Consider the following 26,798-nt stretch of genomic DNA (forward strand, 5'->3'; position numbering starts at 1 on the left):
AGCAAATCCAATCCAAAGGGTGAAACTGGGTTGTCACCTGGTCTTGACCATGCCAAAGGACAAAGGACAAACTCTGGTACAGTTACTTCTAAATACACAAGAAAGAGGTCAAAGCCTGCAGAGGAAACAAATTACATTTCCACCAAGCTAGAGAAGGTGGCCAAAACCAGTTATTTGATTTAGGTTTCCTGCCCTTCACCCTTTCCCTAAGACTTTGTAAGCCTTCTTGCGTCCAGATTTGGAGAGGGGAGCAGAGGATATCTTTTGAAGGAGACAAGCATTCCTGATAGGATCTGAATTTCAAATTGACAAAATAATTCACCTGAACTTGGGTTATATAGTAAGTAGGAAAAGACTAAGATACAATTAGTGAGCTGCTTTGTGTTGTTTCCCCCTCACTGCCACCACCATCATTGGAAAAAGGTGTTTGAAGGGAAGACTGGTCCTATTCTAGAAAATTATGCTTTTGTATATCTGAGTTGTAGTGAGTCAATGTGGAGTAGGCTTCATGTAATTCATTTAAAAATATATTCCTTTTTAATCTTAGCCTCATCCTAATTAATAACATTCATGGAATTGGGGGTTTGATAAGAGAGTAATTTTTTTCAGGTATTCACTACCATTACAATTAAAATGTTTCAGAACCATCTAAAATCTTCTTGTGCAGTGATAGTAAAACATATACAAAATTTTAGAAACTACTACACTAGTTCACATAAAATTCTGAAAGCTGCTACTTTATAATTTAAGGTAAATAATACACTTACAATCAGACATGTCAAGTAGTTGAAAAAACCTGGGGGAAGTTATGAAGGCTTCTTTTACAATGAGATCGTATGGTAGAAACTATGATGTTTTCAACAAATACAATTCCTTTTCTGTTCTTCCTGTGCTAGCCTCCATTTCCCAGCTTCCTTGCAACGACCCAGAGCCAAGTGGCTGAGAAGTCTACTATGCAAGTAGGTGTATGTACTGCACAAATCTATACATTCCATCTGAGGGATCTGGAGGAGGTTAAAAACGAATCCTACATTTAATATTATAAATATTTAAAATTATAAACCAAGGGAACAGATTGTTCACTAAATTATGCTCTATTCTCCTATCTTGAAATATACTTTCATAAATAAAAAAATTCACCTTCACAATAATAAAATCAAGAAATATTTGTAAAACTAATTATTTCTGTGACTAGAAGTCAGCAAACATCAAACACAATTGTGTTTAATTATTATGGTACATATCAAGTCCAGCAATGTTTCAATGAGGAATAAAGACATTAACAAAATGTTAATAAATTATCATGAATTTATTGTGTCCTTATTTTAGCAAAATAACTAATTACAGATTTGAACTAAGATTTTCACAAAAATTTCTGTTCTATTGATAGTAATGTCTAAATAGAATGCTGTCTTTGAGTAATAATAGTTCTTAGAGAGTTTTTATTAATTTCAATTTGGAGAACTTTTGCCCTGCAGAGGCAATAGAAACTGGAATGGTCAGTGTATTTTATTCCTTAAAGTAGTACTTACGTTCAGAAATAAATCATACATTTATATATCAACATTAAATACTCAAATAGTTTTAAGTGATAAATGACCACAATTGCAGAAAAAAACATTTTCATTTCATCATATGACTCACCATCATTTATCTTGTGATTTTTCACTCTTTAAGTTATATTAGGATCAACATGCTAATGTAATTAGGATCAATCACACTTGACACCTATTGTATCCACATATACAAATACACAAATTAAGATTAAAACAAAATGTTTCATATGTTCTCAGCTGCCAAATGCCACTATTGCAAGTATCACACTAATCCTATACATCGCCAAGATTACAAATTCAAACAAGAAAAGAAAAAAAAAAGGCCCACTCTATACTATTGGGAGCAACATCTTGTTATCAAAGAATGTGTCACATTCATGGTGTGGGCAGAGGGAAGAACTGGCATGTTAATTAGTTTGTCTTTATAGAGTACAAAGTTTAATCCTCCCTGTACTTTGAAATAGTATTTGTCTGCTAAATCAACACTGACACATCACAAATCTTCTCAGCATCCCGGGTTGTTTTACAACCAAGGGCAAAAGTGTGGGGCCTGAAATGGAGTTAGTCATGAGAGCAGATGTTTTGGCACTGAAGATGTATCCATTAACAGTGAGGTTTAGATGCTGAGTGGCAGACACCGACACTTTCAAATTTGTTATTCTTAAGATGAAAGATAACTGGAGGACCTCCCTGGTGGCGCAGGCGGTTGAGAGCCACACTGTGAAGCTGTCCGCAGCCTCTGCAGCACGGATTCGATCCCACCAGCCGGCGAGAATCCAACATGGTGCGGCAGACTTCTCCTGTCTAGCCTGCTGCTCCCCTCAGCAGTGTATTTCATCAGTCAGCCTGTTCTGGTCCCAGCTCTGTCTCTGGTGAATCCTCTCACCCTCCCGCGCATCTGGCCTGTACCCCCGCTCTTGTATGAAAATAAATAAATTAAAAAAAAAAAAAGATAACTGGAAATGTTCATGATGTGATGGTGGGGACATGATCTCACAGAAAATTTTCAAATACAGAAAACTTTTTTTTCATCTGGAAATACATCAAATATTAAGTGATTATCTGCACAGTGGGATAGAAGTGTTATTTATTCCCCCACCCCAATTATCTAAAAACAGTATACTTTTATAATAGAAAAAGTAACATGCTAAAATAATGAGAGAAGAGTCTGTTTCATGCTGCTTGAAATATATACTGTTTTTGTAAGAACATTTCTATTAACCCTCTCTTTTTTTTGGCAGTTTTTAAAAGCTTCATGTAAAATTTTTAACACCCCAACTAAGTAAAATTAGTTAATTGATAACTCTTTTAGAGAGGAAACATTTAACTATTCAAAATAAACCTGTTGTAATTCATTGACTGATCTCAGTAAACAAGTTAGCAAACTTAATAGAACCATTTTAGGAAAACTAAAGATCATTATATTGACATAAATATCTATATCTTTCTCTCATATTGGACTGTAAACTAGTGGCGCCCTCTAGAGTTTACGATGGTTGTGCAGTGTGCCTTCTGTGACCTAAACTTTTCAGAACTTTCGTTTCAGAGAGTGGTAGCCTCTCCCACTTCAACAACAGCCTCTAAAATGTTAACCGCAGGGCATCCCTGGTGGGGCACGAGTTACGTCTGAGCACTATGAAGCTATCTGCAGCACCAATTCGATCCCTGGCTATGGAGCTAACCCACATGGTGCAGCAGACCTCTCCTGTTTCATCCGCTGCTCCCCTCAGCAGTGTGTCTCAGTAGATCCACCTATTCTGCTCCCTACTCTGTCTCTGGTGAATGCTTTCGCCCTCCCCCCCCACCCCACACACAATTCTGACCCACACCCCAGCTCTTGTATGCATAAATAAATAAAATAAATCTTTTTTAAAAAAAGTTAGCTGTATTACCTAAGAGCTTTTTAGGAATTCAAAGCTCAAGACCCACAACACGGTGGAATACAGAGGTTCTGCTCCACTGCTCCACTAAATACAACTATAGAATATTGAATTTTGCTCACAGAAAATTTCATGTGAGGGAATTGCCCCCAGGGAGGCAGCCCTACTAGTTATCCAAACAAGCTGGGCAGAGGATGTGGGTGCATGGATCGTGTTAGGCAATTTTTTTCAGCGAGGGGAGAATCCCTATCTACGTACACACAGGCTCTGGGACTGTTTAAATCAGTTGCAGAAAATTTGGCAGTTGGCAGCTCAGGCAGTGGAGCCCCTCTCCCCTACATCCTGGGAGATCTGAGAGACGTGCTGCATAGTCTAGAGGGGTGGCAAGGAGGCAGGACCCCAGAATTTGGGTGTTGCCATGAAAAAACAGTGTGTGCTCTGGAAAGCAAGGAAAGAAAAAACAGTAAATGTCTGCCTGGACTAACCCTCCTGCCCCACCAAGACTGAAACTGAGTCTTTGTACTCCAGTATGCCCTCCCTCCCTCAGGTGCCCCAAGTTAAATAAAGAAGATAAACAAAGAAAATTAAAGCCATAGTACCCTAACTGGAAAAAGCAAGTAAGGCAGCACACATATCTAGGAAACAAGATGCATAATATGAACACAGGATGGAAAAGCTGAAAGACTCGAAGAAAGGACACAGAATTCGAAGACCTAACAAAGATTTTAGAATACAGTGTTTTGATAAAGGCCAGTCTCAATGCCATGAGGTGATAGCATGTGGTTTTAGTTTGTATTTCTCTTACAATAAGTGACAAGCATTTTTTTCATGTGCCTGTAGGCCTTGTAGATGTCTTTGGAGATGTGTCCTTTGTTTTTGTTGTTGTTTGTTTAGGTTCTTTGTTTTTTGTTGTTGAATTGTATGAGTTGTCTATATATTTTGAAAATTAATCCCTTGTTGGACATGTGATACACAAGTATCTTCTTCTAGTCTGCAGGTTACCTTTTTGTTTTTGTGGTTTCCTTAATGGTACAAAAGCTTTATAGTTTGATGTCCTATTTGTTTATCTTTGCTTTTGTTACCTTGCTGTTGGAGTTGCATCCTCAAACTCCTTTCTTTCTTTTTTTTTTTTTTTAAAGATTTATTTGTTTATACAAGAACCAGGGTACAAGCCAGATGCGCAGGAGGATGAGAGGATTCACCAGAGACAGAGCAGGGAACAGAATAGGCAGACTGACGAAATACACTGCTGAGGGGAGCAGCGGGTGAGACAGGAGAGGTCTGCTTCGCCATGTGGGAGTCTCACCGGCCGGCCAGGATCCAACCCACGCTGCAGAGGCTGTGGACAGCTTCACAGTGGGGCACTCAACCACCTGCGCCGCCAGAGGCCCCCTCAAGCGCATTTCTGTTGTCGATGTCCAGGACTGTATCTCCTGTGTTTTAAGTATCTTATGGTTTCTGGTCTTATATCCAAGTCTTTAATTCATTTTGAATTAATTATTGTGTATGGAATTCAGATGTAGGTTGTTTTTTTTTTCCCTGTGTGGCTGAGTTTCCCAACATTTGTTAAAGAGGATTACCTTTCACCATCATAAGGTCATGGCTCCCTTGTCAGATTATCCACATTTATGTGGATTTATTTCTGGGGTCTCCTTCTGTTCCATTGGTCTGTTTCTGGTTTTATTCCAATACTGTTTTGATTACTATCACTGTGTACTACAGTTTGAAGTCAGTATGACAACTCCATCTTTCTTTTTTCTCAGGATTGTATTGGCTATTCAGGGTCTTCCATGGTTCCATACAAATTTTATAATTGTCCCATTTCCTTGAAGAATTTTCAAGATTTTGATCGGCATTACATTGAATTTGTAAGTTGCTTTAGATAATATGGCCATTTTAAACAATGTTCTGGCCACTGTCAAAACAAGTAGAAACAAATGTTGGTGAGGATGTGAAGAAAAGGGAATACTCCTCCACTGCTGGTGGGAATGTAATTTGGAACATTCTCTATAGGAAACAGGATGGAGATTGCTCAAAGAATTAAAAATGTAAATACCATATAGTCCAGTAATACCACTTCTAGGTATTTCCCCAAATATAAAACATTAATAATAAAAGACATTCACACCCCTATGTTCACAGCAGCATTATTCACAATAGTCAAGACATGGAACCAACACAAATGCCCATCGACAGACGACTGAATGAATAAATTGTGGCATATACTCAATAATTTCTATCAGCTATTAAAAAACATGAAATAGTGGGCCTCCCCTGGTGGGGCAGGGGTTGATCACTGGGCTGCGAAGCTGCCCGCAGTCTCTGCAGTGCCTGTTCGATCCCCGGCCACGGGTGAGGGTCCCACATGGCGCGACAGACCTCTCCTGCCATGCCCACTGCTCCCCTCAGCGGTGTATTTCATCACTCTGCCTGTTCTGTTTCCCGCTCTGGCTCTAGTGAATTCTCTCATCCTCCCATGCTTCTGACTATACCCAGTGCTTGTATAAATAAATAAATAAATAAATCTTAAAAAAAAAAAAACATGAAATAGTGTCTTCTAGGACAAAATAGATCATTCTTGAGGTGATTATGCTAAATGAAATCAGAGTTACTAAATGGTTTCACTCATTTGCAGAATATAAATGAACAAAGAAAATTCATTCTTAGACTCTGTGAAAATACATACTGAATAGCAGAGGATGGGGGGAGTGGGTATAGAACAAAGGTTAGGTGGAGGGTGAGGCATGTGCACCTATGGAGGTGAAAAGTTGTACTCCCAAAATTATAGCTATGCAAATGTGGCAAATCAATAAAAATTGAAGCAAAAAATGTAGTGCTCAGGACCCACTTCTGACCTATTGAACAGAATTTGCATTTTAAAAAGACCCCCAAGTACACTGAGAAATACTGCTCCAGGCTACAAAGGGATTTCTTTTGCATTTATGACACAAGAAGCTTGGTTTTTAAAGTTGCTTCTCCAGTTGTAACCTAATGTTTTTCTACATTGCTTTTTCTACATTGCTTTTACCATTCCCCTACTTCCATCTTGCCCTTTGCACATTTTCTGTCTCCACATCACAAGTAAAAGTTGTGTGGGAAATGAGAGTCAAATTCTATATAAAATTCATGCTTCCATGCTGAACCCTTCTCACACAGAAGAAAGGATTTAACAGCTCTAATGACAGGTTCCAGACATGCCAACACTTCTTAAGTTCTTAAATGTAGAAGATACTCAAAATCTGTCTGCTGTGACATTTACAGGGCATGTTACTACTGTACTTTTTCTTAAAAACATGCCAGAATTTTTATATCAAACTGATTTTTACCCTTTTCAATGGAGTTACCTTGAGACAGAGAATAAATGTAATTTCCTTTGTTCAAAACCCTTCTATCATTTTTCTTCCAGTCATCAGCTGAGTTAAGCTAAAACAGTAGAAGAAATTCTTTGCCCTACTATTATTCCCCAGCCATATCTAAAGATGAACAAAAATTATTCCTACCTTAATCACTAATTTTGTCATTCAGAACCATCTAATAACTATTTGAGTTTAAAAAAATCAAACTCACACAACACACTTTAAGAAACCTACTTTAATTCCAAAAGAGATCAATCCAGAATGAATGCTATAATTTTCTATTTCTCTTGTGCAGTAAAGCAAACAGTGAAACAACTTTCTAAAGTATTCTGACTTAGATGTTTATGAATATCTAAGTTTCTTTATTTGCACATGTACTTATATAATAATATCCCCTATTTAAGAGTTCTTAAGAGGATCCAAACTTTCTTGAAACTACTATTTTCTGGTTCTGAATAGTAAAGACCACACCTGAGCTTGTAATGGCCTCCCATCTTAAATCCAAGTTAATCACAGTGTCCTCTGGAGGAAAAAATCCATACATTATTAATGACCTGATTCCATTAAAAAAGTGAGTTTCAGCAAATATGAAAAAAAAAAATCCTGTTATTAATTCATGGTATGAGGGGGGAAAAAAGGGAAATACATTCTTCCACAGAAAAAGCAGGTTTATAAAGAAGAGTTCTAATAGCACATCACATGGCAAAGCATCGAAAAGTCTGAGAAGCAGTTCCCTTGCCCAAAGGGGGAAATGATTTTAATAAGCTCTTCTTAACTGCTCAGTAACCCCAGGTGATTTTTAAATTGGGAGGCAGATTACTAGAAATGAATTCATCAAATTTTGATCTATCCTGAACAGGTACACTATAGAAATCAAGAACATCGCTGACCCTGCACATCTGGTGAAGCCTGGAGTTAGGCACTGCATGGCCCAAGTCATTAGCTAAACATGCCAAGAAATTGAACTTCAGGTGAACATCTTCCAGAGAGACATCCTGCCAAGTGCCAGAAACAGATGAACCAAAAATTTCCTTGACATGTGATTCCAAACGACTCTGGAGATCTTCAGGTGGGATGTATGTTCGGCTTCGTAAGGGTGGACACACCAGGCTAGGTTCTTTCTTCACCTCTTCAACTTCTACTACCTCAGTCACCACTGGCTTTTCCTCTTTTCTGGAATGACCAAAAACAAATATATAAATAAATCTTTGGTTCAAAGAATTAATAAAACTGACAAACTGAAACACCAGACTCACCAAAATCAACAAATAATTTGCATACCTACAAATTAAGTGTGGCATTGTGGAGAGAAGATAGGTCTCTGCTCTTAGAATATTTACATTTCAACTGAGCTGGCACAGACATAAAACAAAAGCTAATTACAGATTTTAATATTCTAAGAATGCCCAAGAATGAGTAAAGAAGGCAAATCTTTCTGTCCGGGATTCCCAGTCCTCCAAAAGATCCAAACTCAATGCACATCTCTAATCTACCACTAATCTGTACATACTCCATGTACTGCCTAAACTGCACCCTGTTTCAACCATTTTCCTGACAAGTTATAACCTGTATGAAATGCCCATTTGTCATCTCCACCCATATAAATCTTAGTTATCCTTTAAGTTCTGGAACAAAAACATTGTCTTGCGCGAAACTTTACTTAATTTCCCCAATCAGTATAGCTGTAAGATCCTCTGATGTCCTATTGCACTTTTATTGCTCTCAGAGCACACTGTAGCCTACCTGACTTCTAACTTTATATACAAACTACTTCTCTTATTAGAGGAAGGTTTCTCAGCCCAAACATTACTGACATTTTGGACCAGATAATTCCTTGCTGTGAAGCTGTCCTGTTCATTGTAAGACGCTTACCAACACCTCTGACCCGTACCCACGAAATGTCAGTAGCATTCTTGTTCTTCAGGCATGACAATCAAGACATTCAAATGTCTCCTGGTGGACAAAATTGCCCCTGGTTAAAAACCACTGTACCAGATTATAAACTCCTGAATACAAAGACACAGTTTTTTGTTTTTTTTTTAAGATTTATTTATTTATACAAGCACTGGGTACAGTCAGAAGCGTGGGAGGGTGAGAGAATTCACCAGAGCCAGAGCGGGGAGCAGAGCAGGCAGAAGGACCGAAGCACACTGTTGAGGGGAGCAGCAGGCGGCAGGAGAGGTCTGCGCGCCATTTGGGACCCTCCTCCGGTGGCCAGGGAGCAGACGGGGATCGAACCGGCGCTGCAGAGGCCGCGGGCAGCTTTGCAACCCAGCGCTCAACCGCTGCACCACCGGGGAGGCCCCAAAGACACGTTTTATTGACTTTGGGGTTCTTTGAAAACTGCTCGATTAACAGCAATTTGCAGATGTGAGAGAATCTGCCTGACTCACTATTTCAGTGCTTAATGAAAGATTTGTACATGAATTGACTCCTATTTTCCAAGAAGTTAGCATCTGATTGGGGTCAATCACCCCTACAGGAATTAGAGGTACTAGAAATGAATGATGTCTGGCCAACATATGGTTTGTAATGCTACCCTCATTGCCTACTCAAAGTCTCTTCCAGCAATTAATTCTGTTTTCTGCATCAATTCTTATCAATTTCTCCCTATCTATTAGAGATTACTAGAGTATTCTCAGAGCACACAATATGCTGTATTATCTCCCATTTTCAAGAAAAAAATTCCTCTAATATTCCAGATTCGCCTTCAGCTAACTTTACAACAAAATTTTTCAAAAAGTGTCTAGTGTCTGCTTCCTCACCTTCCATTTTCTCCTCAAACTTCTCACATCTCACCAGAATGAAATGTAATCCATTCCTGCCATCTCAGGAATCCCTTCAATTGCTCTAGTTGTCTTCAAAATTTGCCACTTTCTGAAATTATATTTTACATTTGTTCATTTTTTCCTCCGCCAAAGCATATACTCTATGAGGACAAAGATTTTGCATATTTTAATAAAACAGTTGTATCCCTAACACCTAGACAATGGACATGTAGATACTATAAATATTTACTGGATTAGTGAATGAAACAAACTTGAAAACAATCAGAGATAATAACAAATACTAATCAAAAAAGAGAGGAAGATAATAAACATGTGAGCTGATGAAAAAAAAAAAATCCTTCTGGGCTGAAGGAATTTTTCTTTTAAAATCTAAGAAGGCAGGGCCTCCCTGGTGGCCCAAGTGGCTAAGCACGGCACTATGAAGCTATCAGCAGCCTCAGCAGCATGAGTTTGATCCCCAGCAAGCCAGAGAGAAACCCACATGGCCAGCAGACCTCTCCTGTCTGGCCCACTGCTCCCCTCAGTAGTATATTTTATTCTGCCTGTTCTGTTCCCAGCTCTGTCTCTGATTAATCCTCTCACCCTCCCCCCCCAATATCTGGCCTGTACCTCAGCTCTTGTATGCATAAATGAATAAATCTTAAAAAAAAAAAAAAATCTGAGAAGGCAGATAGCAATCCCTGAGATTGTCAAAATGTTGATGCCCTAACAGAGTCAAACAGGCTTACCTTTTAAGCAAGTGGAACCAAGAGACCTGGGTTCTAGATCCATCTCTGCCATTCATTTGTTTTGTCACTTTTAGCAAAATACTTTCTATCAGTGTGGCCTCAGTTTCCTCATGTCAGCTCTATTCTCTTAGAGAAACGCGGGGTCAGAGCAGACTTTTAATAACCATCTATTGATTGAATCAATGAATGAACAAACGGACAAAATGAGAAGGCTGGACTTCATCACTGATTCTTGCTAATTAAGAAATATAAGCCCGCAAATAAGTTAATTGAGCAGCTGCACGTTCTTGCCTTAAATTGTTCGATCCGGACGAGCCATTTGTTGCGTGACACAGAGCCCTCGATACCTGAAACGCATGATCAGCGCTGTTTGCATTTTAGAAAATTAATGAAAGAGACAGGTAAGGTGACAATGACATCTTGCTTTGCCAGATGAACAAACAGCGGCCAGAAGAAGACTCGCGGGCCCACCAGGCGCGGGGCGCGGCTGCGGAACTCAGAAACCCACCGCACCTGCCCGTCCCTGGCCAGGTGAGGCCAGGCCCAGGGCCCCGTCTCAAGAGCATGACACGTCTGAACTCGTCCCTTCATCCTCCTCAGCTCCTTTCACTTTCCGTGAACGTGACCCTCCGTCCAACCATTCGCTTTACCTGAATCGAGACCAAATTCCTCTGCGTGGAGCCCTTAAGAAAGCGCACGTGAAACACCTTCTGGTAACTCCGATCACTGAGAGCGCCGCCATCTCCAAGGAGAGTTCCAGACCAGAGCCCCGCCCACAGCCGGCAGTGACGCGCCAGGCCAGCCAATCGAGTACAAGTTTAGAGGCAGGCGTTCGCGTTTTCCTGTTCGGACGCACCAGAGGCGCCCTCGCCCTTTGCACGCCGGGAAATGTAGTCCAGTAGTCTTTGCCAGTGGAGGCCGGACCGGCGCTTTGCCTCGGAGCATGACGGGAGTTGTAGTCGGGGGGCGTCCCGGGAAGGTTCCGGGTGACGCCTTCTGGTCCGGGGGCGGGCGGTCATAGCTGTACTTGGCTGAAAGGAGGAGAAATTGGTAACCGGGAAGGGGCTGTAGCGAGGCCTGGATGGCTGCGCAGTCAGGCAGGAGCGAGGGTTCGAGTTGTGGGGCGGCCAAGGGGAGAGTCTGATATGCTGCTGGGGTCGTGACCGCTTAGGGACCGAGGCAGGACCTAGCCAGATCCAGCCTGGAGGCCTCGCCTTCGTCGGGCCTAATTTCCAGCGGCCGGTAGGCCTCGCCAGAAGCAGCTCTCCGTGCGCTCCCCGGTGTTCCTGCCCTGATTTTGAAGCTGGGAGATGGCTTCCCCGAGCCCCACGCCGGAGCCAAAGGTAAGTCACCCCCCCGGGGCATCCGGTTCTCTCGCCTCTACCCCAACTAGGCCGCGCCATCGGCGCCCCACCTCCTGCACCGGGGTCTTTAGGGCCAGCGCGGTGCAAGGAAATACCCCCTCCTATGGGCTGTGGGTGGAGACGAAACCGTTCGCTGCTTCCTTCCCCCTCCCTCCCCTCAAGAGTGACTTAATAAATCAGAGAAAGAAAATATGCTCTGAACTGTCGCTCTCATTTTTTAGTTTTTCCAAGTGAGGCACCATTTTTCACTCTCCCCTGTGTCGAGTGTTAGGATGCCTGGACCCAAGGTAGATATTTAGAAAACTTCGTGGAACTGACCTGGGTCACAAGCCATTGCAAATGGAGAGCTGGAGCCTGACAGTGAGATGAAGGAAGCTTGGGGAGAGGCCTTGGGGGCACCTTTTTAAAATTAAAATATTAGTCCATGACTATTAAATCATAACAACCTTGCCCTAAGGGCCCCCTCACTATCGAGGACAAAGATTCAGCTCCAGCTCTGTTTTCCTCTTCTTTGAGGTGCCAGTCTGTTACAGTCGGCTCCCAGAATTGGGCCCCATTTGGAACTCTTAGTTATCATGTTCCTCCTGGCCTCTGGGACCCAGATAAGTGGTTGTTTCTGCTACTCTCAGTGGTAGAATTGTCCTTGAGACAACAAGAACTGACCACAGAAATCATACTATTTCAGGGGTTGCTGACATTTGAGGATGTGGCTGTGTTTTTTACCCAGGAGGAGTGGGATTATCTGGATCCAACTCAGAGAAGCCTGTATAAAGATGTCATGATGGAGAATTATGGAAACCTGGTCTCACTGGGTAAGAATCTGCTGTTTCTCTGATTAAAATATCTAAGAGCCTGTTAGAAATCAGTCTGTGAGAACACTTGGACCAGCACCAGTGCCAAAGGTGCTTTGTTCCAAATTTCCATTTCAACCCTTTAGCCATTAATTGTTTCCATACTGTTATCCCTAGAGTCCTTGTAGTGACCAAAATACAAGCTTTTCTTGCCTCTTATCTTCATAATCTCATTCCCATATTGCTTTGTACTTTCCCTCCTGGCTCATCTTCCCACTACTTTACTCCCACCCTTTTCACTCTGCCTTCTGGAGCCCCTGTTCCTCTTCACATAATGTTCCTTACCCCTCCTGGCCTTCACTGAAACCTGGCACTTTCCCAAGGACACTTCTCTGGCAGGCACTGCTTATTCTCCCACATCCTCTTCCTTCCTATCCTTTGTCTTAAGACTGGGAAGGGAGGAGTTACTGATCTCCCAGCTTTTCAGTGCTGTTCCCAAAGCGTTCGTTTTCCTTTAAACAAAATCCATCTCCTTTGAAGCTCCGAAGTTTTGCTCTACCCACCCAATTTCTTTTCACTGTCAATTTTTTTTTTCATCAGGCCAAGCAGGGGTAACGAAAACAGACATCATCTCTGCCCATATGGCGCTTCTTACCTTTCTACCTCTCCTGCTCCTTATCTCTCCTTCCCTAAGAATGAAACCCATTCATTATTAATGATATTTCCTATTCTTTGATTCCTCAATTTTTTTTTTTTACCAATCTTATCAATCTCCTCCTGACTTCACCTCCTCATCTAATCTATAGACCTATATAGAAGTTATCACTGGCATGCTCTTTTGCCACCTTGTCATTATCCTGGACCCCTTCTTCAGTTTCTTATCTTGTGTTGCTTGTATAATTTGTTTTTTTCTTCCACCTGAGTTGCTAAACACAGTAGGAGAAATTATTTAAGCAGAAGGACTGATACTTAGTACATGTGTACAACTTTCCTTGTGTTTTCCATCCGGTTTTTACACCTCAGCAAATTATTTTATCCTTAACTTACTCAGTCCTTTGTTCGTTAAAAGACTGTTGCAAAACTTCAAAGAGTTCTCTTGAATCCAGTACTCAACTATGGACCTTAACCTGTTCCACACAGTAGAAGCCAGTAAACATGAATTTTCAATTTTTCTACCCTTATCAGTGCCAAGACATCTTCTATCTTCTCAGTTCTCCTAAGAACTTAGCTATCAGTCATTTCTTCCTCCCCCACCCCCAATTTGTAGCTTCAGTCTATTCCTTCTCCCCTAGTACCTGTCTTCTGATAAGTATGGTCATAACTTTATCAACAGGAGGAGGATAAAGAGAAAACTCTTAAGCCACAGTCTCCCTCTTGCCACTCAATGGAACCTACTACTTACTCTCCTCGCAGCCAGGTTTATTTTTAAGAGTAGTTAATATGTATTCTATACTGCCTTACCGCTCATTATTTCTCAGCTCTTTTTCTTGCCACTACTTCCCTGAAAGTATTTAACATTAGTATATAAATACAGTTGTCAAATGCAATGACCTAATTGTCAAACTCAATAGACTATTTCTGGATCTTATTTTATTCTACCTCTATAGATATTTCAAATTCTTTGTTGTTTCCTTTCATTGCGTTGCATTCTTAGATTTCCTCTCGGTCTTTATAATTTCCTTGGCAGACCTTATATGTATGCAGGTCACCAGCTGTGATGTTAAGTCCCAAATTTTTACCTCCACCTAAGAGAAGCAATATGGCATCTCACTGCTTAAGTGAAAATCCTGGTCGGACCTTGTGACCATGTGTGAATTACCTAACCTCTTTGTGCCTTAGTTTCTCTTTTCATAAAGTAGAAATAATAGCAGCCACCTCTTAATAAATAAGCACTCAGGACACTGACTAGTGTACAGTAAATGCATTGTGAATGTTGATTGCTTTTATCATTGTCTTTTCTCTTGAGCTCCAGATTCATAGTACTCTCCTTTTGAAAACCACATAAATAACTCTACAACTTGCAAATCCATTAATACCTGAAGGAACTCCTCTTCAGAAGTAAGCACTCCTTTCTCTGTGCTACCTTGAATATACTTTCATTGTTGAATTTATCACACTGTGCAATAATTATTCTTTATGTGATTCCTCTCACTAGATTGATCTCCACGAGTATTTTATTCATTTGATTTCTCTAGCACTTAGCACAAAGCCAGGCATTTATTGTATACTTCTTAAGCATTTTAATTATTTTAACACTCAATACCTCTGGCTTAATTATTGCATTAACCCATAAGCTAGTCTCCCTTTCTTTTAATACGTTCTCTTTTCTGCCACCAAAGTGATTTTGTATTAGCTAAATGCTTACAACCGCTAATGATTGCTGATAGCTTAAAAGATAAAAATCTTCATTTCTTACCCAATATACTGGGACCTATCCCAATATAGCTCCTGCCTAGTTTTCTAGCCTCTTCTGTTATTTCCTGCACACCACTTCATTCTCCAGTCCTACCAGCTGCTGATTTTTTTTTTCAATATGCCATTTTTTTTACTGCCAGCTTTATCTACACATATGGTATCCTAGTTGATAGAACCAGACAAACGCCCGGCCTTGCCTGTCCCTCCTGCAAAATGTGAGTACCATATGGACAAAGGCGTGGCAGTGAGCCCATTGCAATTTCCTATTTTTAGGTTCTCTTTTATTTTAGCTGAAATGCAGTTTTTAATCATTTATTGTGTCTTCCTTCACTGTCTTTTCATCCTCCTCTTTAGACTTTGTCCATTCCCTTGATGAAGACTTTTTAAATGAGAGCAGTTTTACTCAGCTGTTCCAGTGTACTGCTTCCTCTACTTCATCTTCTCGCTTTACTTAGCAACTGTTTTCTAGCTTTGTAATTGCAGTTCTTCATTTATACCTTTCTTTTCCATGCTGGCTTAAAAAAAAAACTAATAACTACGTTGATGGTACAGCTGACTGCTTGATTTCTCAGTTCTTGATCTTCCAGTTCTTTACATTGAAATCAACTTCTTCCCTGTTAATGGCTTCTCGCCAGTCTACTTGAGCCATATTGGACCTTGACAGAATTAGGAATTGCTTTATCTGCAAAACCTTAAATTCATTTTTTCTCTTCTTTTATTAGCGTCCCACTTAAAAAGTTGTTCAGGTACTCATTAAATAAATAGTTACCGAGCACTGTGCTAGCCCTGCAAATTCAAGTTCTTTCATTTTCTGTTATTTGCCAAGAAAACTGTTCTTTTTATATTCTGTTGGGTGGTGGGTTGGCAGCTATGGTCCACTGATCAAATCTATGCCACTGCTTGTTTTGTAAATAAAGTTTTATTGGAACATGCACATGTCCAATCCTTTTTGTTATATGTGACTACTTTCACACTACAGTGGCAGCGTTGAGTGGTCGCAGCAGAGACTATATGGCTCACAAAGCCAAAAATATTTACTATTTGGTCCTTTACAGAAAAAGTTTGCTAACTCCTGTTCTGTCCCAAACTTCAGTCATTCTCTCTTGCCTTCTCTTTCCTCTTTCCTCTTGCCTTCTCTTCTCCTCTTTCCTTACGGATCAATTCAAGCTAGCTTAAGCCAACAAGAAAAGTTATTACAGGGAATAGATGGCTTATGGAATATAAGTGCAGGATTTTAACTGGACATCAGAAAAGGACTAAGATAGACAGTTGATTCAAAGTGCATCTCTCCCAGGAATTTGGAACTAAAACTGAAAGAATTCTATACTTGTGTTCTGTTTCTTTCTCGCTGACTAGTCTTTCTACCTATGTCCATGCCCCTCTGTCTTTTCAGTTTCTGAAAGTCTAGTCATAAGTCTAGTCAGTTTCAGCTTTTCTCTGCTTAAGTCTCTTCCTTACCTCCCAAGTTGCCCCTCTTGGACAGTTTCCATTTCAGTTCCACATTTTTGGGAGAGATGCACTTTGAGTCAATTGTCTGGTCTAGACAAATAAGCTATGGTCACGGGATGGGAACTTGTAATACAAGCATTGCAGATACTCCAGAAGGTGACTATAGCACTACCAAGGCAATGGAATGGATGGCCGGTCATATATGGGCTGCTTTGTGGGGAAACCTAAACTCCTTGTTCATTTCATGTCTAATAAAGCAAGTTCACTTTTATTCTTTTTCAGTATATACTTGTTCCTTCATTCTTCTGGTTGAAATTAATATTCATTGGGGCCTTTTAATTGTTTGATAGTTTTTATTGGAATGCAGTTAGGTTTATAGATTGTTTTTGGGGGTACAATAAAGACTCATATTGACTCTTGCAATTTGGTTGACTCTATTAACTCTTTTTATGTCCTTCAGACAATTTTATGATTGTCTCAGAACCTTGCACATTTCTTGTTAGGTTTATTCCTAGGCTTTATGGTTTTTGTTATAATTGTGAAGAGCATTTTTTTCTACAAGTATTTTTGTAATATTGACTACTTATTCCTGGTAGTAAGAAACAGTATTTATTTTAATTATTAGTCTTGTTATTATATTTTAATTCTTTTAGGAATTTTAGATAGACATTCATATCATCAGCAAATAATGATGATAATTATTTCTTATTCCTTTGAGTAAGATCCCTGGAACAGTATTCGTTGGGTTAGTATTAAAAGGAGACATTATCTTTTCCCAATGAATTTACAATCCAATGGAAGGAACAAACACATTTTAAGATGCAGTATAATAATAGCTATAATGGAGTTATGGATAAGGCTAGTCATATAAAAATTCTGTCTAGTGAACTTAGTGAAGGCTTTGCAGAGGAACTATTGCTTTCAATTGAATCTTAAAGAGAAAGCCCGTTCATGAGATTAAACCATTTGGGGAACATTTAGTAAACAGGCTATGCAAAGAAATGGCATGGACGCAACAACACAAGCAGTTTACCCACTTGAAGTGGAAAGCGGGGTAATTTGAGCTTTGGGAACTATGCCATGAAGTGCTGACTATCATAGTGTAAAGAGCTTTGATTTGATCTTAAAGGTGGTGAACTGTTGATGAATCTACAGGTAGTGACTTGAATAGAATCCATTTTATGATGATCTCTCTGGATTCAATGAAATCAATGTAGAGGGGACAGCTGAAAGAACAGCCACAGATTATTAAATAGTAAGCTTTAAATAATAAGCTTTTGCAATAATCCATGGAACATGGTTGTCATAGTAAAAAGAGAGATGCTAAAAAGAAAAAGCATTGGTTTTGGTGATTGAAAGAAAACAAAAATCTGGGATGATTTCCTGCTTTGAGACTTCAGGGGAAATGTAAAGAGAAGATAATAGAGTTGGAGATAGACACGAGAATTGATGACAGTCATGTTAATTGTGAGCTCTTTTTGAGACATCTAAGTGGAGCTATTCAAAGAGTCTATTTAGAGAAGGTAAGGATATAAACATGGGTAACAGTAACATTTAAGAGTTGACAGGTAGGGCCTCCCAGGTGGCGCAGCGGTTGAGCGCTGGGTTGCGAAGCTGCCCGCGGCTGCAGCGCCGGTTCGATCCCAGACTGCTCCCCGGCCACCAGAGGAGGGTCCCACATGGCGCGCAGACCTCTCCTGCCGCCCGCTGCTCCCCTCAGCAGTGTACTTTGGTCCTTCTGCCTGCTCTGCTCCCCGCTCTGACTCTGGTGAATTCTCTCACCCTCCCGCACTTCTGACTGTACCCAGTGCATGTATAAACAAAACAAACAAACAAACTAAATAAATAAAAAACATGTCTCTATAAAAAAAAAAAAAAAAGAGTTGACAGGTAGAGTAATAAATGTGAAGAATGTATTAGAAAAGGCCAAAGAAGTAATAGGGGAAGAACTAGAAGAATATAATAGAATAAAAATTAAAAAGTGTCAAGAAATAAGAGTGTCAAATGCTCCTGTGTAAAATAGGGCTGAAAAAGTCCATTGTGTCCATTGTATTTGTTATGTGGAAGTCATTGGTGATTTATTAAGTTTCTCTAGATACAGAAACAAAAACTAGATTTTGTATTAAGTTGTAGAAGACATTGAATGGGAAATGGTTGGTCCTGAAATGTTAAGGTTTGTTTTTTTTTTTTTTTTCTTTCCTCCCCCGCCCCAAATCTATACTTTCATCAGAAGAAGGGTTTCAGGTTCAAATAAAGTTGGGCATATTTGTATGCTTGTAGGGAAAGTGTCAATGGAAAATACAGAAAGAGGGAAAAATGGCAATAGTTGAACAAGTAATGAGAGGTGATTGAGATAAAAATGGGGTAGATAGATTAACCTCAGATGGAAATGGTATATTTCTTAATATACCGTTACAAACAATTTTATAGGTAAGGGGCAGAAAGTTAAAGAAGTTCTCTCATCCTTTTTCATTGCATGAAACAATACAATTAGTTTGAAAGTGAATTTGGGAGATTACAATAAGGATCCTAAATAGAAATAAAGTGTCTAGTAATTTCTTAGGGGAATAAGAGAAGGTTTTCTGGAATAAAACAATTTATGAGCAGTTTGAAGTTAGTGAAAAGAAAATTGAAAGATGTTTCCACACTTAGAAAACTGGAAAATTGAGAGGAAAAAGGGAATCTGAAAAAGGAAATTGTTTAGGGCCAAATATAAATTTGGTAGTGTTGAATCTTCTAATGAAGTTACCCAACAGGCAGCAAGAAAAGAAAATCAGGAAAGAGGTCAGAGACAGATTTCTAAGTGTCCTGTATGCCACTCTGTTACTACAGAGACCATTGTCTTTCCTCTAGCAGATGCAAGATTTTCATTTCTCAAATGTCATACAGACTCTCAGAACTAGTTTATTCCAACTGGGATTTTGTATCATCACAAGAGTTAGAATCATGTATACTTGAAGAGTGTGATATAATTTGTGATGGGTGAAGTCATAAGCTTTCCCAGGCTTCTCTTTTTCTTTGTTTCTTCTATTAGTTGTGACCATGTTCCTTTATATTCTTTTTCCTCTGTCTTGCTATATCAGACTCCATGTCACTTCAACTCATTATATTCTTTCACCATTTATACTTTCCCTCTATTCCATTTGGCAGGGGGCTTCTGTCTTATCTCTGAATCCTAGTTCATACTACTTTGCCTGGAATATTTTTGATTGCAATTAAAAAATCCTTAATAATGAACAATCTGATGCTTCCCCTGGTTTTTGCCTTTTGACTTTCGTAGCATCATTTTATGTCTTCCTTTCTGTCAGTTATTTGATTTATTAACATTTCTGTGATGCAGTGTCATCCTGAATTTTCTGGAACCTAGCATTTTCTTCCCCTGTTAGCCTTTCTTCAATGATAGACTTGTTTATCCCACCACTGCTTGTTCTATTTCCATTTATTTGCCCATCTTACCTTGCATAATTTATTGTTGATTTACAACAATAAATGCCCCTATTGATAGTTCTTTGCCTAGTAAATAGTCCTTTCATACCTCTTCTCCAAGGAAAACATTTCATTACATCATTTAAGTAATACTAAATAATAGTATTTATATATCTTGTACTGTTTTTTGGGGGGCAGTGTTGTAAAGTCTTCATAAAAATGAACTAATTTAATCCTTACAACAATACTGTGGATAATACACTACACTTTATAGCTGTAATGTATCTTAATTATCTTATTTTTCTGACAGTTTCTCCTTGCTAGCCAAGAATTTGGCTAATGTTTCTATTTTTTATTTTAGATGTTTTGAACAGAGATAAAGATGAGGAACCAACTGTGAAACAAGAAATCGAGGAAATTGAGGAAGAAGTGGAACCACAGGGTGTAATAGTTACAAGAATTAAAAGTGAAATTGACCAGGATCCCATGGGTAGAGAAACCTTTGAACTTGTTGGTAGGTTAGATAAACAGAGAGGAATCTTCTTATGGGAAATACCAAGGGAATCTTTGACTCAGGAACAGAGAACATTTAGAGGAAACACTAACATCCGTAAAAGACCAAACTCAGAAGAGAAATGCCATAAATGTGAAGAGTGTGGAAAGGGTTTTGTCCGTAAGGCCCATTTTATTCAACATCAAAGGGTTCATACTGGTGAGAAGCCTTTTCAGTGCAATGAATGTGGGAAAAGTTTTAGCCGCAGTTCATTTGTTATTGAACATCAGAGAATTCACACTGGGGAAAGGCCCTATGAATGTAATTACTGTGGGAAAACCTTTAGTGTGAGTTCAACCCTTATTAGACATCAGAGAATCCACACTGGAGAGAGACCCTATCAGTGTAATCAGTGCAAACAGAGCTTCAGCCAGAGAAGGAGCCTTGTTAAGCATCAAAGGATTCACACAGGTGAGAAACCCCACAAATGTAGTGACTGTGGGAAGGCCTTCAGCTGGAAGTCACACCTTATTGAGCATCAGAGAACTCACACTGGTGAGAAACCTTATCATTGTACCAAGTGTAAGAAAAGCTTTAGTCGAAATTCATTACTTGTTGAACATCAGAGAATTCACACTGGGGAAAGACCCCATAAATGTGGTGAATGTGGGAAAGCCTTTAGATTAAGTACATACCTTATACAACACCAGAAAATCCACACTGGTGAGAAGCCTTTTCTTTGTATCGAATGTGGAAAGAGCTTTAGTCGGAGCTCATTTCTTATTGAACATCAAAGAATTCATACAGGAGAGAGACCTTATCAGTGCAAAGAGTGTGGGAAAAGCTTCAGTCAACTTTGTAACCTTACTCGTCATCAAAGAATTCACACAGGCGACAAACCCCATAAATGTGAGGAATGTGGAAAAGCCTTTAGTAGAAGCTCAGGTCTTATTCAGCATCAGAGAATTCACACCCGAGAGAAGACTTACTCATACAATGAAACTAAGGAAAGTTTTGATCCAAGTTGCAGTCTTGTTATACAGCAGGAAGTCTACCCTAAGGAAAAATCTTACAAATGTGATGAATGTGGGAAAACTTTTAGTGTCAGTGCACATCTTGTACAACATCAAAGAATACACACTGGTGAAAAACCCTACTTATGTACTGTATGTGGAAAGAGCTTCAGTCGGAGCTCATTTCTTATTGAACACCAGAGAATCCACACTGGTGAGAGACCCTATCTGTGCAGACAGTGTGGCAAAAGCTTTAGTCAACTTTGCAATCTTATTCGACATCAGGGTGTTCACACAGGTAATAAGCCACATAAATGTGATGAATGTGGCAAGGCCTTTAGCCGGAACTCGGGCCTTATTCAGCATCAGAGAATACACACAGGAGAGAAACCTTACAAGTGTGAGAAGTGCGACAAAAGTTTTAGTCAACAGCGAAGCCTTGTCAACCATCAGAAGATCCACACGGAGGTGAAAAATCAAGAAACTCATGAATGTGATGCCTGTGGCGAAGCCTTTAATTGCCGCTTATCTCTTATTCAGCATCAAAAATTGCATACTACATGGATGCAGTAAATGTAAGAGAAATATTTAAGTTCAGTTTGACTTGAGACTAGCTACCCAAGTGCAGTTTCAATATGGCTCAACCTGAGTCTGACTTAGATATTTGCTGGTAAAGCAGATTTCCCTTGGCTTCACCCAAATGGTTTCTAAAGATTCTGTGAATAATGGGCAAATGCCTATGGGCATTTGAAGACTTACATTATTCTTTGTTTTGATGACAAGGACTGAGTGAGTTATGTAAGCATCTTTTTTTAACAAATCTTTGCAGAGAGGTTAAACCCATGGTCAGAGCACTTAGTTAAAAGGAAGACAAAGTTGCATTGGTACGAGAGAGCTGGAACCAGCTAATACTAGAAAACTAGAATTATTCAAGGAACCTTTGCCATCATCAATATGGTAGTCCTTTCAGTTCTGTGATATGTTTGGCCATGCATGTCAACGTTCAGTAAGAAAAACAGCCCAAATGGTTTTTTGGTGGTTTTTGTTTTGGTTTTTATATATAACTGGTATTGAAAGTTTTTGTCATTGTTTCAGAAAGCCAGTTGTTTGGCATGTGAGTTAAAGGCAGTTCTAATGCCTTGTCCCCAGATATGTGAGATGAATGGACCATTAATTTTACATGTAAAAATTATGTGAATAATTAAAATACCTAGCAAAGGTGTTACCAAGGAACCTTTTGGGAGTGCCTTTTTTTTTTTTTTTCCAGGATGGGCACCAAAAAATGGGGAAAGACATTTCTCTTTATGCCCTTCAATCTGTGAAAGATATTTGTAGTCCTATACAAATAACCATATTCCTGCACTACCAGTAGCATGTGAAAGTGTACATATTTTGATTACCAAGAATTGGAAATAAAAAGACCTGGAGTCTATGTTAGGAAGCAGAAATATTTTGATATTGCTTTGGTTTTTATGGTAACTAGACTTTGCATGCAATTAAGAAACCTATTTCCCAGTTCTAGGGCTTCCCTTAGTTAATGGTTATAAACTTACTGATTCATCTGTTTTAATCATTAAACTATTATTTTTTTTTGTGTAAGAGTTCTTTGTTATTTTCGTGTAAACTCTATCCTGTCATTCATGTTACTGAATTTATAAGCTAGAACCACATTTAAAGGATATAGCTCTCATTCTACCTGTGACTAGTAACTTTTGGGGGAATGTTCCATTAAGGTTAAGTCCAAGTTCTTTAACTTCTGAATATAGAATTTCAAGTGATCAGACTCTTAATTTGAACTTTCTGACAGTTTGAGGAAATAACTTACCTTCTTCCTATGCACTACACATTCTAAAATTCACCTCCAAACTTTCCATTTTCCCATCTCTGAAAAACACATATGCAAATTACGTGTGGATATTACAGACACCAATTTTGTGCACTCCTTTAAATAATAGTTAACTTTTCAAAACAGTTTGTAGCTTAATGAAGTTTAGAACAACAAATTGTATGTGATTCTTCAATAAAACTATCCTGCCCTGAATCTCCCCCGTTTCTTCTATGCCAGTGGTATAGGGTCTCAGCTTGCAATGAGATTCTTAGACCTGTTCTTAGTATTTTAAAGAACCTAGCTCAAAGTGTTTTTGCTGTATGCACACTAGAACACATTTCTTTGCTTTTTGCTGGAGTTAGGTCTTTTTCTTATGGATAGCTTAGCAGAAACTGACTTGATGTAATTTAGAGTGATGGCCATGAGATATTCCTGCTAAAATTATAATTTTTTACATCTTTTTATGTTAATCTGGAGGAAAACTCACACTAGTGCTTGACCATAGATGCAATACCTTGCTTATGAAAAACAATCCAACAGGTGAATTTTCAAAAGCAACTTCTCTGCAGTTGTCACTGCTGTTTACTAAGAAAATGATAAAAGTATGCAAAGAGCTCTAGGGAGGGATATGAAGTTCATCAAAGAGGAGAGAACAAGAAAGTTTAATCTTCAAAGAGAGACAATGCTTAAGATGGTACCCAGGAAGGTCTGAAGTTGGAGAGTTGAGAAGAGCTGGTAGCTGCAGAGTGAACTGATTGCTTGGTGACGGGAATGCGGTAGGAAGGTTGGCTCCCCGTAAACAAGTGTAGGTCAAAAGAGCAGTTGTCCTGCTAAACAGAGGACTATTTAAATTCTGTGGTAATGTTTTCCTTGTATTTAAGAAGGGGTGTGTGAGAGAGACAGTGAAATGGACAGTGTACAGTGTTGAATGTTCACAAAACACTGATGCACCCAGCTTAAGAAATATTACGGATGCACACACTAAATACAACACATACCTTGTGCCTCCACTTCAACTTGAGGAAATGTGGAGGTGGACAGGAGGGGAAAGATTGTTCCTTTTTCTTAGATCTGTGCCCCTAAGTATTGTTTCAAAGACTTGTGGTTCCCTTGTAAAATCTCAAGAAACTCTTAGAGTAGCACAGTGGAAAAGTGACAGCATCTTCAGGTAAGACAAGGGGCGGTGAGAAAAGGAGATGGGTTTGAAGAAATAGCATAAAAGTGGGCTGTGAGTTAGATGTGGAAAGTGAGCAGGGTGAAGATTCAAAATTTGGGTTTGGGCAGTTGATACTTTTATTCACTGAGATAGTTGGGGGGTGGAAAGTGCAGCTAGTGTGGAGAAAGGCTGCTTCTAAAGATTTTTGCACATGAACTGGCCTGAGACAGTAGAGAGGTCCCCAAGTTAACGGAGATGTGGCTATGCTGCACAGGAAATAAAACTGGCATTTTACCCATTTTATCTTCTCTGTCCCTTTCATGGTGATTGGTGGGGGTGAGTTACTGGTTGCTTTTAAATTAAAGCCATGTCTAGACCTACTGAGTGGACAATTGGAAAAAGGACAGATACATTTACTGTACAAATAGGACAAGTTGAACTAAATTATTTTAAAAATAACTGCTGGGTGCTATGTTAATACTCTATTAGTTACATAGTTGCAGCAAGCAAGTCTTTCCCCTAAGGAAACTTTGGGAAGTAGATAGTAAGTCGTATGTATTACAGAGAAAAAAGACCAGAGAAAAATCATCTAATTTTCCCAAACACAGTTTTGATAAGCATTTTGCATAAAGAGAGAAAGCATAGTAGTTAACTTTGTGATTTTTCCTACCTAGGAGCATTGTTCTCAAAAATAATATCTCATGTTAGTCCAGTGGCTAAGGTAGAAATCCACATCATATGATAGCCATTGCGTCCCTGAATTGAGAACGGCACACTGACTTTGGCCTATAATTTTTCCCAAGGCAAAATCAGGGCAGGAAGGGAAATGTTGGAAGGGGTTGCAGAAAGAGGCCTTGATTTGGAATTGCTAGCAGGACATGATAGAATTCTCTGACATTTGCAAACTTGGGCATCAGCCTTGTCCCAGTTGTTCTGAACTATCAGAAGAATTAGCGTTGTGTTTAGAAACTGTGCCACCACATTTAAAGAACTGGGTTTGTGTGTATAGAGAAGCTTTTTTTGAGACGTGGATGTGGAAGAATTTTGAATTTCCATTTGTCCCAGTACTACCATCTTGCAATAAAAGAGAAATTTTATTGGGGTAGTAAGTGGCTATGCTACATGAAGAGAGCTTTTTGTTGATTTCCTCTATTTAAAAATAGCTACTCACCCACCTACACCAACAAGAGAACTGGCCCCATGTCAGGTGCTATTATACACACTTAGCTGGCTTTTCATTCTTCTACATTCTGAAAAGGAATTCCCAGCAGTACTCTTTTCCCATGCTCATTACTTCAAGGTGTGACTTTCCATAATATCCCTGCCCAGATTCCCCTTCTCCACTGCGCCACTCACCTTGGCCTCACCATTCTCATCTAATTTCCCTCAATTTCTTCAACATCTATTATCTGTGCTCTAGTTGGGAAACAGACAATTCATCATTCCCACCTGAGTGCCTTCATCATTATTTAAGAGCAAAATGTCAGGGAAATAAACTTGTGTTTATCAATGACTTATGTATATGGCACTGTCCCGAAAATATTAATAACCTCACAACAATGCTGAAACTGAGACTTGGAGAAACCAAGTATGTTTCCCAAGATCACATAACAAGCAATAAAATCGCCTGTAACTCATCTCACTGCCTGTAAAGCATACCTTCCCTTTTGATCTCAGCACCACTGTGATTTAGCTCATTATTACGGGCCATTTTATTTCCTAACTGAATTCTTGTCTTCCTCATCTCAATGGTAAGCGCACAAGGATCATACAGTCCAGTTACCAGCTGACAGTAGGTGCTGAAGGAACGCTTACTAGCTGTTTTCATGTATGTTTAGTAGGTCAATGCCCAATATTGAGTATTAGAGATCATTTCAGGGGCTTGGAGCAAATGGTTACAGCTAGAAAGCCATGTGCACAGTATTAGAGCGATGGAATAGGACCTATGTGGGGTTGCATAGAGCACTGCTATTACTCCTGTCTTAATTCATTCTCTCTAGAAAAGGCTTAGGGGATTGGTGGCATCACCTGAGTCCTCTGTGGTCACAACTCCCACTCAGTGGCATTTGTATTTCCTGCTTAGTTACTAAAGCTTCATTGTCTGGCATGTAAAAGACATACCTACCCTCAAACTGAAACTTCTGTTAGTTACTTTCAGTGCCTACAAGTACAAGGCTTTATTTTTGGCAGGTGTTCAATAACTGCAAAATAAATCTGTGTAACAAATGCTAGGAAGTCACTAATATATTCATTCAGTGATAATACAGCTAATGGAAATTGAAGGCTGTAGCCTCATAACACTTGTCTTCATAATGCTTCAAGTGGAGAAAATTATTAGGGTTGAAATTCCAGTGCTTTTAGTTGGGAAATATATCAGATGATAGCCAGGGAAAATTCTTAATACAAACCCTTACCCACCGAAATAAATAATTCAGCCTTGAGCAAAAGATAAGTAACTGAGCCTTGGTTTTAAATTCGTACTTAACTCACAAATGAGTATCTAAGAGGCTTCTGTACAAGATAGGGTCAGTGATGCTTAATAAGTTCTAGATAA

General features: G+C 39.3%; 2 protein-coding genes across 4 annotated transcripts; one reads left to right on the forward strand and one right to left on the reverse strand.

Moving 5' to 3' along the window:
- Positions 1 to 4,566: 4,566 nt before the first annotated feature.
- On the reverse strand, positions 4,567 to 11,077 carry MRPL50 (mitochondrial ribosomal protein L50). The gene is made up of 2 exons (XM_037492025.2): positions 10,960 to 11,077; positions 4,567 to 7,965 (listed from the first exon to the last, which is right to left on the reverse strand). The coding sequence occupies exons 1-2, from the start codon at positions 11,049 to 11,051 to the stop codon at positions 7,572 to 7,574; spliced, it is 486 nt and encodes a 161-aa protein (XP_037347922.1). The 5' UTR covers positions 11,052 to 11,077; the 3' UTR covers positions 4,567 to 7,571.
- A 196-nt stretch (positions 11,078 to 11,273) lies between these two features.
- Positions 11,274 to 24,399, forward strand: ZNF189 (zinc finger protein 189). 3 transcript variants are annotated; one of them, XM_037493045.2, is made up of 3 exons: positions 11,274 to 11,652; positions 12,359 to 12,485; positions 20,116 to 24,399. In XM_037493045.2, the coding sequence occupies exons 1-3, from the start codon at positions 11,620 to 11,622 to the stop codon at positions 21,831 to 21,833; spliced, it is 1,878 nt and encodes a 625-aa protein (XP_037348942.1). In that variant the 5' UTR covers positions 11,274 to 11,619; the 3' UTR covers positions 21,834 to 24,399. The 3 variants fall into 3 exon arrangements, with proteins under 3 accessions (XP_037348942.1, XP_037348944.1, XP_037348943.1); XM_037493047.2 differs by having other exon boundaries at positions 12,404 to 12,485; positions 20,116 to 24,398; XM_037493046.2 differs by having other exon boundaries at positions 12,401 to 12,485; positions 20,116 to 24,397.
- Positions 24,400 to 26,798: the final 2,399 nt, after the last annotated feature.

This window comes from Talpa occidentalis, unplaced genomic scaffold (assembly GCF_014898055.3).
Source record: "Talpa occidentalis isolate TD23 unplaced genomic scaffold, MPIMG_talOcc4v2.1 talOcc4.7, whole genome shotgun sequence".
Lineage (NCBI taxonomy): Eukaryota > Metazoa > Chordata > Mammalia > Eulipotyphla > Talpidae > Talpa > Talpa occidentalis.